Source organism: Nanorana parkeri, unplaced genomic scaffold (assembly GCF_000935625.1).
Source record: "Nanorana parkeri isolate BGI_ZX_2015 unplaced genomic scaffold, ASM93562v1 scaffold98, whole genome shotgun sequence".
NCBI lineage: Eukaryota > Metazoa > Chordata > Amphibia > Anura > Dicroglossidae > Nanorana > Nanorana parkeri.
The window spans coordinates 1579638-1595018 of record NW_017306366.1 but is presented as its reverse complement, the minus strand read 5'-3'; the positions used below and the strand labels follow the sequence as shown (position 1 = coordinate 1595018).

Sequence of the window (15381 nt, the reverse complement as noted above, 5' to 3'; positions counted from 1 at the left end):
AGGAGTGAAGAGCACCTGAGGGAGTGTTGGTGCAATCAGAATGTGGAAGCAACATGAGCAAAGGGCACTGATCAGGATTGATCCACCCTAGGCCCTAGGGGAAGAATGGCCATTGGCAGGATGAGTTCTGGCTAGGCCTTTGATCCAATCCTCTTGCACCTGTGATTCACTATGTGGGACTGAGGAAGTTCCCAAAGGATTACCAACGAGTTGTGCCACGTAATGGAGGATGTAATACTATCTTGTGCCAAGCACAGTTACTGCAGTTCACCCAGGGGTCAGTCTCAGCTTCTCCGTGCTGTGTCGTGAGCAGGAGCAGGTGGAGCGTATGATGAACAGTCCCATAAGGCATCTAAGATGTCGCAACTAAGCATGGCGAGACCCGGGGGGAAGGCTTTGCAGGCTCCAATGGCCATAAGCAATGGGTACTAAATGCAAAAGTGCCTTAGCTTCTGTTAAAAATGCATTATAAGGAGCCCAGGGTGTTGCAGCCTGTAATGCATGGCCCAATACATAGTAGATGCAATTGAACTCCTGACCAGAAAAAACCCTCAAAAGTCGGGTGGGTGCTGAAGCGACTGCAGACTCTTTATTGACCATGGGTGTGTCACATTGCTAAGCAATTGGTCCTTTCTTCAGGTAAACAAAAGCTTGAAGAAGGGACCACATGGTTCTGAAACGTTGCTTATCAATGATCAATAAACCATGGTCAATAAAGAAGATTGACTATAATTCAAATTGTAATGCATGGCCGTCACACACCATTTAAAGCCTCTCAGCTCTCAGCCTCAAAGCTGTGACACAAGAATAATGTGTCACAGCTCACTCCACATAGAATGCATTCAGTGCCCAATGGCATTGCAACATGTCCTGGGGATGGGGACATTAAGAAAATAGCTCATGAGCCACAATAACCCACAAAGGGGGTCAGAACTACAATATCCAGAAAAAAGGCCTCAGGATAAGAGGAACAAACCCTGATCCAGGCTTTGTCTGTCTCGTTGGGCTTCAGGGGAAAAAACTCCACTGGCAGATGGACCACGGCCCTGGACCTTATAGCACCCTGCGGCAACTCAACACATTGCACTGCAGTGCCAAGGTGAGTGACAAATGCAAAGTCCACTGCCCAAAGCAACATTAAAGGCCCAATTCTTCAGATGGCGGGGAATGAGTAGAGCCCCCAAAGCGCTAGGACGAGGGGCGCTGATCCAAAAGCCTGCAAAGGGATTCTGCATCCCACAGCCCAGTGACTATAGTGCAGCAAAAGCGTGAAGAATAAGAAAAAAATATTTTTTTACTGGTAGAAAGCCATACTCCCTCTCAGTAGATAGAGGAAATCCATCACTTAAGGACAGAAGCAAAAAACTGAGGCTTGCGGTTATATCAGGCTGTCCTAACAACATTGTTGCACATGGTCTAACACTGAAATCCTGTGCCCTGCACTGTATGGTTAAGAAAGGCCATTTTACTACCCTGAGCCTAGCCTTAGTAGTAATTTCCTGTCTGACTAGTCAATTTTACAGCCCTACTACCCCCCCCCCCCCACACACACACACACATTATTTTTTTAAACCTATTTTCTGTCTATAGAAATACCTTACTGATGCGTGGGTGATGTCACCTTCCAGCACCCCGATCCCTGCCTTCTAGTGGGGCAACAAGGATGATTCTGCAAGGCACCCTATGTGGGATGGCAGTTAGGGTGCATTGAGGAGACCAGAACATACCAGCGCATAGGTAGCCAGCCTGGGTGATTGGTCTACTTAATAGGATATTCAGCTGCTTCGACAGTTACTGAGCAGTATTTCCTGATACATTATAACTAAAAGAGGCTGGCGGCTGCATGAACAAATTACCCAACAAATAGGTTGGGGCACATACTTCATTTATTTTGTTTTGTTTATGCCCAGATAACAGCTTTAACCTGTACACTGACATTCACAACTATTTGCTTCCCCTAGCATATATTAGCCTGCTACATTATCACCTAGAAAATTAAAAAATCACACGTGTATTTCCTAATTCTACAATAAACGTTAACCATGGGCTTGATTATGATAATTCAATTACAAATTTCTCAAAACCAACATTTACCAATTATAAATGTGCATTTAAAGTAAATCCTTGAAAAAAATGATTGATGAACATGTGTATGCCTTCACTGATGCTATTATTATTAATACTGATTTATACAGCATTATCATCTCCTGTGGTATTGTGCAAAAGTAAGAATTACAAACAACTGTAAATGATACTGCTACATAAGATATACTCTAACAAGTGCATATATTTGCAAAGCAAATACGACATAAACCAACTATGAAAGGAGTGAGAGCCCCATCTGTACAAATTTAAATTCTACAGACTGGAGTATTTGAAAGACTGTAATATGGAAGTTAGATTGTGCACTAGTAAATGGTTTAACTTCTTCTGTACAGAGTTGTAGAAATGTTGGATTTATATAACATATTAATAATAATAATAACGCTACAGATAGTAATAAAAACAGTAGATATGACTATCGTGGGGACTTTATAGGGTAAGCTCCTCTGGTTCAGAAACTCTGGTGAATGGTTTAACATTTTGTGTACAGAGAGGCATATTTTTTTAAAACAATCACCATTGATTTTTTTTAGAAGAGGATTATTATTACTTTTAAACAGAAATCATATAGCGCCAACAGTTTGCACAGTGCTTTACAAAACAACAGAAGACAGTACATTTGCAATACAATGCCATACAGGAGGATTAGGAGGGCTTGTGAGAGTTTACAATCTCAAAGTGATTTAAAAGGTAATAAATATGAAGGATGATCTGATAGAGGGATTAGAAGTACACTTTTTAGGAGACGGGATATGCTTCACTGAAGAGATGAGTTCAGGGATTGCCTTCCGGTCAGTCAGGGTGAAAGATAGCCAGACAGATCAGGTAGGGTGTTCCTGAGGATGGGAGAGGCTCTGAAGAAGTCCTGTACGCGAGCATGGGAAGTGATGGGAAAGCTAGAGGTCTTGGGTATGGAAAAGGATGGTTTAGGTAATATTTTGATATGGGGTTAGTGATGTAGCTGGGATCAGAATTGTGGATGGCTTTGTATGCTGTGTGTATGTTGACTTTTACACGTTGAGCTATTGGAAGCCAGTGGAGGGATTGGCAGAGAGAGGTGGTGGCCACTAAACGTATGGTAAAGTGAATGAACCTAGCATCAGCATTTATATTGTACTAAAGGGGGAATGAGCTGCATAAAGGTAGGCCAATGAGGAGTGGATTGTAATATATGAGGTGAGAAAATTTTGCAAATGTAACAGAGCTAAGGCAGCAAGATTTGAACAGTGATTGGATGCAGGGCCTGAAGCAGTGGTCAGAGCACACAATTACACTGAGCATCCTGGCATGATTGGAAGGACTGATAGTTGTGCTATAGATCTCAATGGAGGAGTCAGTGGAGGGAACACTGGGAGAGGAAATATTATAAAATCAGTTTTTAAAAGTCTACCTTCGAGGAAGTGGTGTGACAGCCACACTGATATGTCAATGAGTAAATGTTTAAAGTGAGGTGTGAGGAGAATGAAGGGGTGAGCTGAGAAGTAGAGTGATAGATTTGGGTATTGTCAGTATAGAGATGGTATTTGAACCTGTGGGAAGTTATGATCTGCCCCAGGGAGGGGGTGTGGATAGACAATAGAAGGGGCCAAAGGACAGAGCCTTGGAGACCCCTAAAGAAAGAGGGAGAGGAGGAGAGGGGGTAGAGAAAGCCAATCCATCACCTAAGGACAGTAGCAAAAAACTAAAGCTTGCTGAGAGTGGGCGGGGTTATAGTGGGCTGTCCTAACAACTATGATGGCAGTGTCCAATCACCTAAAGAAAGCTGCATATAACACCTGGTCTAAAACTGAAGTCCTGTGTCCTGTACTGTATGATTAAGAAAAGTCAGATAAAGAGAAAGATTTAGGTGTCGTCAGTGTAGAAATGGTATTGGAAGCTGTGGGAGGTTATCAGCTGACCTATGGAGGAAGTGTATATAGAAGAGGTCCGAGGACAGAACCTTTGGGTGACCCCTACAGAAAGAGAGAGAGGACGGGAGGAGGTAGAGAAAACCATACTTTCTCTACCTGTGTTGTAGGTGACACTGAAGGTGCACTGAAATAGGTAGGATTAGCTCTATGCATACAAAATGGAAGATCCACAAAACAAATGTTGCAATAATACAACATGTAACCCAGTGCTGCCTAAAATCTAAAGTGGTAGTGCAATACAGCACAGTTACACACCAAGTTATACACAAGGGTAAATAGATGCACCAAATATATATTCATGAATGTAATTTAAAGTGAGGCATGTTGGCTGAAATCTTTAAAAGCCACAGGAATTAAAAACAATACATTGTATATTTTCCTACTACTTGGCAGTCTTCATGTTGTCACCTATTGATAGATAACAGCACGATATTGATAATGCATGAAATAAGGATGTGAACTGCAGACTAACCGTATCCATCCAAGTACTCCCAGGCCAACAATTAATCCTGGTATTACAATTCATTCTATTTTCATACTGAGTAAAATACATTAATCAAAACAAATATTTTGCCATAGAAAGAACTGTGATGGGCAATGTAAAGCAGCAGAATGGACTTCAGAGAGCAAGCCAACAACACAATAAAAGGAGGACACTATACAATGTTTGCTTTCAACAAATCTATTACACACCAGGAAACAACAACTGCAGTCAAGAGGCTTTCAATTTAAAATTGGCCTAAAAAGAGGTTAAAAAAAAACATGATACCAGCTATTACATAAAACTGCATAAAAGACAACTGAGATCTTCAAACAAAAGCAGGTCTAGCCTTAATACCGTATAGACACATACAAAAACGACAGCGGTTTTAAGTTCACAGGTTCATTAGACAATACAAATACAACTTTAGCAATGTCAAAGCCAAAGATGGTCAGATCTATAATGGAATATCTACCTGTCATCACTAAGATCACTGCATCACAAGACCTAATTGTCTTTCCTAATTTGGGCAAAACTAAACCCTGGTGCACACTCAATGGAAGGACTACGTGCATTTCCATGAAAAAAATACTTAACTCATTTTCCCACATTCTGTAAAATCTTTCTCATTAAGGCTCTCACATGCAAGGGGGCTGCAACACTAACAGGTCTGTTCACTAAAGGGTGAAGAGTTTGGAGAAGGCAGGAGAAGTGAACAATCTAGGAGAACACAGCTGAACTGGAAAAGGGAACTGAATTGAAGAATGTTTCCAAACCAGCTATTTTGGCCTAGATTGTTCACTTCTCCTGCCTTCTCCAAACTCTTCACCCTTTAGTGAATAGATCTGTAAATGATTACAATAAATATACCAATCAGCTGAATCATTAGTGGAAAGCTTTTCAAGTACATGCACTTAGAGGTTCTGTTACTTGGTAACAACTGCAGATTGACCCATTCCACTTGCCTGCCATAGAAGAATAGATATGTATGGCACCATCATTTTTGGTGCTCTCAATAGTCTAATTTTGTGTATAATAGAAATGACCACACAAGTCATCTGTGGTGAAACTAGTGCCAGCATTGCTAATGATCCAGTGGGTTGGATTTTTCTGTATGCTATTCTATTCATCTTTGCTAATAAAGCAGATATAACTAATGCTTACCTGGCCTTCCACAATTATTGTCTCAAAGCTGCAGCGAGATCCTTAGACATGCACTGGTGGCAGTGCAATTGTTACCAAATGTTTATATTACTCCCTTTTATGGCCATTTGTGTGCTCAAAAGACATTGGTCATACTGGAAAATATCTAAGCAAACACTAAATGTCTGCCCAAGAATTATGGCTTGTAAGCAGCCCATCAACACCATAACTGGCAATAATAAATAAGTCAGCTTTAACCCGGTAGCTAAAGTGATTGCAACTGCTGGAAATCCTGACCTGTACATAGCCCAAAACAACTGGATTGGCTCTGCTCATTCTTCGGCTTATCGCATTTGCTGAAGGCTATTTCAGCACCAGTAAGCAATGCTTCTAGGTACTCACCACTAGAACAGTCTGCTCCACCCCAACCAGGTTCACAATGGCAGGTATCAGGGGACACGCAGCGGCCATGGACACATTCTTCTGTGCAGAGCGCTGTGGAGAAAATTTACATAGTCATACCACTGTATACAAATATACAATACTACCTACCGTACCTACAATTACAAACTCTGTGTCTGTGAAGGTTAAGGTTTTCTTTATCCAAGTATTGGTATAGCTAGTCTCATATCTCATATAGCTAGTATAGCTATTCAGTCTCATTTAAATTGATTTGTTCTAAAATGATTTAAAAAAAGACATTTCACCATTCAAGGGGCATCTCCAGATCCAAATAGTGTCAGCAACATAGCTAGCATTTAAAGCCATATGTAACTCAGTTACCTTAATCCAATCACCATGGTGTCATTAGATGTTTCTAGTTAGATGCCTATTGTTTAAGAACATAATGGGAGGTGTGAAAGTGTATAAATCACCATGTTCTAATTACAAAGTCCCATCACTATGAAGTCTGGAATGTGTGTTAATTGTTCAGGTTACATGGATGAAGATGTAAATTGTTGTCAACTCATTGGGTTGAAGATTACCAGGGAGTAGAGTCTTACCAGAGGGATGCTACGCTGCTAAAATGGAAGCACACTTCTAGGAGGACAGACATGACAAAAAAGGTGCCTTAAAGCCATATAGAAGACAAGATACCTTGTCACTGCTCCCTCTCTTTCTCCCCCACCCCTCTTGATCTGGAATCCTGACCTATAAGCCATCCCAATAGCTGTCAAAACCTGATGCAGAGGAAGGCTATACTGTATATCCTCCACTGTGTACTGCATCTCTTATAACAAGAAGTGAATGACAGTACAGTGGCTTCTGAATGAAAGCCAACACTGACTAATCAGAAGCCAACTTTACTTTCTATCATGTGGCAGGGCATAATGGGTTACTAGCCAAAATGAGTGGTGACCAGTATATACAGAACAGATACTCCCTGAATTAGAATAGTGTAAGCGGTGTTTTTTTTTATAGATCAGCCTTTGTAAACTATAAATTGTTGGAGTCATAGCTTAGACAAGGACGTGGATTCTCTAATTGGCCCAGCACTGTCACATGGGGTTATTAACATTGTCCTCCATACCTGGAAGTATTGGGCATTTACTTCTTCATAAGTGAAAGGAGCTGTGGATAGGGGGATATAATAAAACCTGTTGCTTTGCCCTAAATGGACAAAGTACAGGTTTGTTTTAAAGCTCTTCTGAAATTGGGATTAAACACTTTTTACAAGAAAAAGAAGGGAAATCAATGTATTATAACTCATTTTAAAATGTTCTTAAAAAAGCGAAGAAAGGTATGCTGGGGTTTGTTTTTATTCAAGCTGTGCTATTAATGTTGGATTTGTCAACACTGTGTGGCAGATACATTTTAACTAAGATTAATGTGTGAATTATGATTTATTATCATGTTCAGTAAAAGACATCCTCTTTGCTATCAACCTGACAGAGGTAGGTGGTAATGTTTTGTTTTGTTATACACACACACAGATATACTATATATATATACACACTGTATATATGAGAGAGGCAGAGATGTAACAAACACAACAATTGAATTAATAGTAAACCTGGCCAAGCTAGAAATTTATAATGGCAGACCTGACCTAAAAGAAATTCTTCAGTGTATGGTATTGTGACAGCAGGCAGGTGAAATCGCCTGGGTGTATCCAGGATGGCATATATGTGTGTCCCAGGTTCAGGTCATATGCAGAGGCTGGAATGGTAGAGATAATGAGCCTAGCTGAAGTAAACTGGCTCATTAGGGCCTCTATAAGAACTCCCAGACTGCTCAGAGATTTGCTCCACCCTGGAACCAGTTTCATGCCCGAGTAGACTGGGGAGCTGTTTACTGACCTGTGTGGTGACAAAGGGAAACAAATCTCGTGTGGTGAGACACAGCCTGTGTAGCACTTGATTGAATAGGGAGATAGGTGCTAGGGGCAGCACAAGGTTGCACCTAGTTGGTAGTGAGGGATACTGTGTATGTAGTAAGTGGCCAACAGGCCAGGATTTATTGTCACGTTTTGTTTGTTTTGCTCAAATTTTCTTGTAACTAGTTATAAATAAACTGCACGTGTGTTTCACCAGAAGAAATCCTTGTTTGCTGTGCCTAATTTCTGTGGTGTGAACCCATCCAGGGGGTCACACACACCCGCTGCCAATCTAACACCCCCACACTATGAAATTGACCATTGTGGGTCAACTACAGTATATCTGCTCCTGTATCATCGAAGAGTGGTGTCAGATATGGATATATGATGACTGCTGCTCTCAAAGTATGTTGTTTGAGTTCTCTGTAGCCATTGCTCTGTAGAAGGTAGTGGTATAGTAGAGGTAGGAGTGGGATTTGTGCTCTGTAAAACTCTTTACTTCCTGCATCTTCAGGAACAATCCTCCGAGTCAGATCTAATCAAATTGATGCATTTGAGAATCTTTAATACTGGAATTGCAGGTGTTTCAGCATCAGCAGCAGGTGCTTTCTGAGGTCACCACATTACAAAGGGGAGTGGGGTGGACCGATGCACTACAGGTACAGTATGTTTGTGTGAAAAACTGAACTACTAGCTGACAGGTTGTGTTTCCCATATGCACATCAAGATAAAGTTTTCAATTTTGGCTGTGAGTGTTCCTATAAGACTGGCCAGACGTGACTAGAAACAAATCTGCTCTTGGTCGATTCAGTAATCTAAGGAGTTTAAACTGTATGATGCACTTCAATTTGTCACTCCCTTTTGTTCTGTTAAATATACCATTGTGCATGTTTTGTTATCTCAGGAAGCCTAATTAGCCCTCCAAGTTGTTACCTTACACCATAGACAGGGGCGTATTTACCGCGAGGCAAAGTAGGCGTTTGCCTAGGGCGGCACCTTCCTGGGGGGCGGCCGTAGTCAAACGTCTATGTTGTGAAGAGGAGGGGCGAGCCGGAGCCCGTCTGTGTGTAGGAGTGGAGGGCGGCTTGCCTGCTTGTGAAGAGGGTGGGAGGACGGATGGAGCCGGACAGCGCAGCCGACAGATGGGATTCTGCTAGTAAGGTGCCGAGGGCGGCCGAAGCTTGGCTTGCCTAGGGCAGCCAAATACATAAATACACCACTGACCATAGATCATATAATGGGTAGACGGGGAGAGTGGGAGGGATTCAGTAGTTTAGCAAAAGACAACTGGGCAAGGCTGACACCTTTCAGTCCACAAAAAATGTGATATTTCCTCAGCCCACCAAATATGTTCACATGGTATTTTTCTGTTCTTCCAGAGTCTTTAAAGGGATAACATGTGGGCAAATGCAATGTATTGCAGAGATGTACTGCACATATTCTTTTCTTATTTTGTGCTGATATACACTTTAACAGAAAAATGTCCCTGTATAATATGTCATGACGCCGGCCAAATATTTCATGCCAAACAGTGGTGATAATAACAATCAGCAAATTAAATGTTATTGTATGAAATACATACTATATACTATGGGGTCTATTCACAAAGCTGCCGAGGGCAGCCGAGTGAATGACCGATCAGAAGTGAAGTGAGCCGAACACTGTTCGGCTATTCACTTCAGGCTGGTACGGTGGCCAGCTTCGGCTTTCAGCACGGCTCAGCGCTCGACTGAGCTGCTCGGCCGTAATCGGGAGCTGTACAGGCTATTGTGAATAGCCCGTACAGCACCCCTTCGGTTCTCCTGAACCGAAGGGGTCCTGGGGCCGAAGCCAGCCGAAGGAACGGCCGAAGCTTCCTTTAATTTCAATGTAATAAACTAAAAGACATTTAGGACAAGTTACTTAAAATTACAACAAGAGTAAGCTGACTTAATGGCAGAACAAGGTATTGTCCAACCCTGACATTATAGACACAGTTATATTCAAGTTAAAAGTTAGAATACATTGCTATGCACAGAAGTTTTAGATTTACAGTTAGCCACAGGGGCATAAAGGAAAGGTATGCATAGGTCTGCTTGCAACTATTTAATGTCCCATTCACACCAAATCCATTTGCATCCGGCTTTCAACGGATGGCAGTGGAAGATAACCCAAAAAATGTATGGGTGTGAATGGGACCAGTTCACACATGCTGCATTGTGCTGTGAAAAAAAGTACTTTTTTTTCCAGCTAAATGTAACGCAATGCGCCAAAAACGGATGTCAATGCGACAAAACTCAGTGAAAAAAAAAAGTGCATTGGAATTTGTCTACTCAGGACATGTTCATCAAAATAAAGATTGTCAAAAAAGAAAAAACACAACGCTGTGAAAGTCAACTGAGGTTAAAATTGCAAGTCAACAGACTTCCACTGACTTACGTTTTTGATCCAATTTTGGTGCGAATGGGCCCTAAATAAGGTAGGAGCTTTTTAATTTGGATTTGATGTGCAGTGAATTTGATTTAGGGCCCGATCACACCAAAATTGGAAGGTTGTAGTTTCAGCCTCCATTGACTTTTTTAAATTTCTCTTTTTTATCTTTATTTCTAATTAACATGTCCTGAGTGGACAAACATCTATGTATTTTTTTTTCTTCTCCGTTGCAATTACATCAGTTTTTGTTCTGTTATGTTGTGTTGCACTGAAAAAAGTAGAGCAAGCTTTCCTTTTTTTTGATCACGCTGCAACAGAACAAAATGGATCGCAGTGGTGTGAACTGGTACCATTATATGACATATAAATACCTTATGTTTTAAGTATGGATAATGTATTTAATAGTAAAGACAGTTCTAAACTGACACTAAACTCAGGAGTTAAATCTTAAACATGCATTCAAGTACATTAACTATTAACAAAACTAGCTTATTTTTGTATCACTTGGCTGTAGATCCTCAAATCATCTCTGAATTGGTGCTGACACTGTCCTTCCTTCTGGAGGGTGGCTACTTTTGCACCCCATGGTGTGTGTGTTGTAAAGTAGCCACCACTCCAAGCTGGGAACAATGATAAATGACAGTCATGGGGGATTCCTGAAGGTCATTTCCCCTTGGATACAATATCTACATTCTGATGGGTTTGACCCCACCCTGATGCATATATGGCGTAGTATACTTTCCTAGCCTGCATGGGCCTTGCTTCCCCAGCAAATGACCCCTCCTTTCCCGCCCTTGTCCTTCCCACCTTCTAATTCCAGTTCCTTAATTACCTTTCTCTGTTTTTTTTACCTCTTTTGCTACTAGATAATACAGTCTCTCCATTTTATTATTCTTTCCTTTTCACAAAAAGCTGTCTATATTACTAGAACTAGTTCATATGCCCACTTTATATATTACATCCTTTGGACTTCCCATTCATATGGAAATGCACAATCCTATATAGATTTTCTGAAGAATAGCTCTACCGTTTTATTTGCTCCAACTCAATTTATTACACATGTCATGAATCATTCTTTTTCATTGTACGATTTATATACTCAACTTCTGTATCGTTCTTGTATGGTACATTTTGAGCACATTTTCTCCTTTTTATGTGAAAAAACAACTTGGACATTTCAATTTATATTGCTTGCTTCTGCATACTTTGTATACTTAAACTTTAAAACTCAATAAATAAAATAATAAAAGAAAAGCAAGGGAAAAAAAAATCAATATTATTTACCAGGCCTGATATGTTGTGCATATTAAGAAAGAAAATGGCATGGTACTTTTTGCTCCACTGTCTTGCAAATTGTAATTTAAGTCAACTGAATGGGGCCTATTACAATGTGTTTGAAGTGCAAATTTTCCTGTATTCCTGCACATCAAAATCCATGCACATACTGTAGTGTGATGATAACCTAAAGTGTGTGCTCAAGTGCAATGACATTAAATTTTAGGATACACACACCTTTAGAAGAGCACACGGATCCTGGCTCTGATGTAAAATTATTGACAGTGACAGTAGGGGCTGGAGTAGTTGTTGTGGCAGATACTAGGATCTCAAGTTCTTGGGGATACTCTGTGACAAATGTAGGGTTACATGTCTTCTAAGGAGAAAACAATGGCATACAGAAGGTGTCACAAAAAGCACTGGTAGCTTTTGGCACAGAGCTCCTGATTACCGTAATATCACCTCATATTAACCTTTTTTTTTAAAATTATTTATAAATGGAAATGTTTCCGTTTAAAATAAATAAAGAATAATAATACAGAACAAGGTATTGAGAACATAGAATGACATTATCAGCCGAGATACATCAAATCAGTGTTTCACATAAGATGAATCCGTAACCCTTCTTTTAACTTTAACACTGACCATTCCTGTTGCCCTATTGACAACACTCCCTTCTGTAAGCTTAAAACGACCCTGTTAAAGGGTTAAACCATGTCAAAAGAACTAACCCAGTGAAGAAAACAGCATTATACTTACCCATCTGGTGGGAAAACCATTTGGGAAAACCTCAGGTAGCAGAGTTCTCATCGTTAATCCTATTTGACTTCTTGGCTGGTTGAATAGCTGCTTCCCCCACTGACTACTATGGTTCCTCTTGCTGTCCACTAGTCACTGCAGGACATAATAGTGACACACGGGTCCGCTGGGGGAACCACATAGGGGCCAGAGCAGGATCCACTATTCTACACACCCATAAGTGTAGAATAGGAGGAAGCTCTGCTGATTAGCAAAGTTTAAGCAAATAGACCAATGGATAGGTATATATAATGCTGCTTTCTTCACGGGTTGTTTTTTTTTTTGGATGTAACCCTCTGACCTGCCTCGGATGTTTGAATATCATTGTTGATACATATGACCAGAGCAGAGGAATTTGCACAGATTCAAGAAGTAGTCATCCAACATGTAAGGACCTGTGTGAATTGAGTGAAGGTAAGCTTAGTAGAGGCTATCACGTACCTGGTGGGGAGCCGAGTTGTGGGGAGGCCTCCTTTGCAGCACGAGTTCCACACCCCTGAATGTGGAGACAGGAGGTGGGGAAACTACGGGCAGCACCGGTGCCGGGTGATGCAGGACACTGGGCCTGGGCAGGTCCTCGAAGCCCGTCTTCAGCGATGTAGGAAGCAGGTGCCGATGCGGCAGGAGCGGAGTGGAGTCGGGCAAGCCAGGGTCAGCAACAGTCGGGCGGCAGGGTACAATAGGAGAAGGCAAAGGAGAATCCAGGGACAAGCAGAAGTCGGAGGCAGGCGGCAGTCAGGCAAGGTCAAGGAATCCGGTCGATAACAAGCAACAAGCAAGATACAGGAGATAACACACTGGAGCTGAAAGACCACTCAGCAAAGATCTTGGGAGTTGGGCCAGCTTAAATAGGGTCATTCCCAGACAGAGCCAGTCACTTCCTGTGCGCCATGCGCCGTTTGCGCATGCGCAGTCGCTGCCGCTCGCGCATGCGCAGTAGCTGCCGCTCGCGCATGCGCAGTAGCTGCCGTTCGCGCATGCGCAGTAGCTGCCGTTTCCGGCAAATGTGGTGAGCAGGCCTATGCGCATGCGCGGTCGGGACTCTGCCGTTAGGCATGGTCTTACAGAGGCTCTAACCTTACCGCTGCTGAACGTGTCCTGGATAACATTAGTAGCTCACTAACTGAATTCAGGTTTTTGAAATAAGAATTTTCCTTCCTAAATTATCATTGGTAGCAAACTATTTTTATATTCTGCTTATAGATTTAGCCTTATTTTTCCTTAAAGAGGAACATTACCCATATCTTTAAAACAACAACAAACACATCTTTAGAATGTTTAGTAATGACAATCTACAAACAGATACTTCTAGATAATTTCCTGCTTTGTATTCTTTGCATTCCTTTTTTCTCTTTTCTTCCCCAGTCTTCTCCCAGTGGCCATTTTTACCAAGGACAGATTAATCAATTTCCTTTACTTCCTGGAACTCTGGCACATGTGACTTGGACATGTGACCATGCACATCATCTCAGGTGAGGGAAATCCCTGAGATCTCATGAGATTACAAATGAGATTTCCCAGCAATGTTCTGCTGATGTGACCTTCCCAGGATGCAACGCTTGGGCACATACATCATTTGTGCCAGGAGTGGACCAGGAAGTGGATGAACTCTATTTGTAAATAAATGAAAAACATGTTTGTTTGTTTAATTAATTAATGTAATATGATTTTATGTGATATGATGTGATTATTAGTAAAAGGGGGTAAAGGTCCACTTTAAAAGCAGCAATTAACGTGCTATCAGAAGTTCTGCATGTACGCCTCGTGCATCTCATTCTTGCCATTTGTGAGAAGACAGACAAGGGGATGTTTATCAAGCAAATTAGCAACATAAATAGTCACAAATCAGGCTGTCTCTCGTTCAGAAAAGTCTCTGCAACAGGTTTACAGTCTTGAGCGTTTGTATTCCTGGACAGTCATGTTCAGCAATTTGCAAAGTTTTAAGACAGATCCATCAAGATGCAACAGATTTTTACTCTAAACAGCGGCATAACTAAGAAGTGGCTGGTGGTAGGTTTTATTCTGTTGCATCTGAGGAAGGAATTTATGACTCATGCTGTAGCCTTGTAATAAATCTGTCTCACAAGCCATCTCACTGCCCCTGTTAAGCACTGTTTTGCCATTCCACTGAAATAAACAGTGCCCCCCAATGAGTATTGCCATTGCCAGCTTATTTAAGTCACAGCTCTTGAGGTACTGGTCATTTGAGTATTTCTGAACTGATACAAGGAGTCCTACATTCCAAATCCAGTAGAAGGATTAGCACATTGTGGAGGTGCACAGGTTTTCATGATACCGAATTGTGCATTTTGATGTCCGCTTTCTACCACCATTAGTGTGTGCAGGCATGGAAATTTTTTACAGCAGTGGGCAGGTCAATGGTTACAAGAAGAGGAGAGCAGCACACCCCTAGAGAGAGGAATTTATCAAAACTGGAGCAGACAAAATCTGGAGCAGCTGTGCACAGTAACCAATCAGCTTCTCTATTTCATTTTCAAATCTTAACTAACAAACTGAACAGAGAAGCTGATTGGTTGCTGGCAACTGCTCCAGATTTTGTCTGCTCCAGTTTTGATAAATTACCCCCAGAGTGTTACTCAATTAGTTTAGTGGCCATTCAGAGAACACCTAGTATTTTTCTCAAGGAATACTAGGCATTCTCTGATTGGGCGAGGGGAAGCTACTACAGTGTATTACAGGATCTCCATGGCCCTGACAGGGCTTATATACTGCTCCAAGCTGGACCAATGTAAGTATATATAAATTATTAAAGCAAAGTGAACGGGAACTTGTAACCAATATAAAGTAGGTGTTATGCCAATTTGGCTGCTAAAGTGGAAATACAATTTAAAGAAGCTCTAAACCAAAACAGCATTTCATTTAGTTTGCACTACAAACTGTGCACTACAAACAATTGCTTCCCCCCCCCCCCCAAAAAAAAA

At 41.4% G+C, this 15381-nt stretch overlaps 1 protein-coding gene across 3 annotated transcripts in view; it reads right to left on the bottom strand.

Moving 5' to 3' along the window:
- Positions 1-15381, bottom strand: part of MEGF11 (multiple EGF like domains 11) — a 434557-nt gene that overhangs the window by 265199 nt on the left and 153977 nt on the right. For all 3 annotated transcript variants that reach the window (XM_018552848.1, XM_018552849.1, XM_018552850.1), the window contains exon 5: positions 6040-6132. In XM_018552848.1, coding sequence (XP_018408350.1) covers positions 6040-6132 — 93 coding nt within the window. The remainder of the gene's footprint in view (positions 1-6039; positions 6133-15381) is intronic.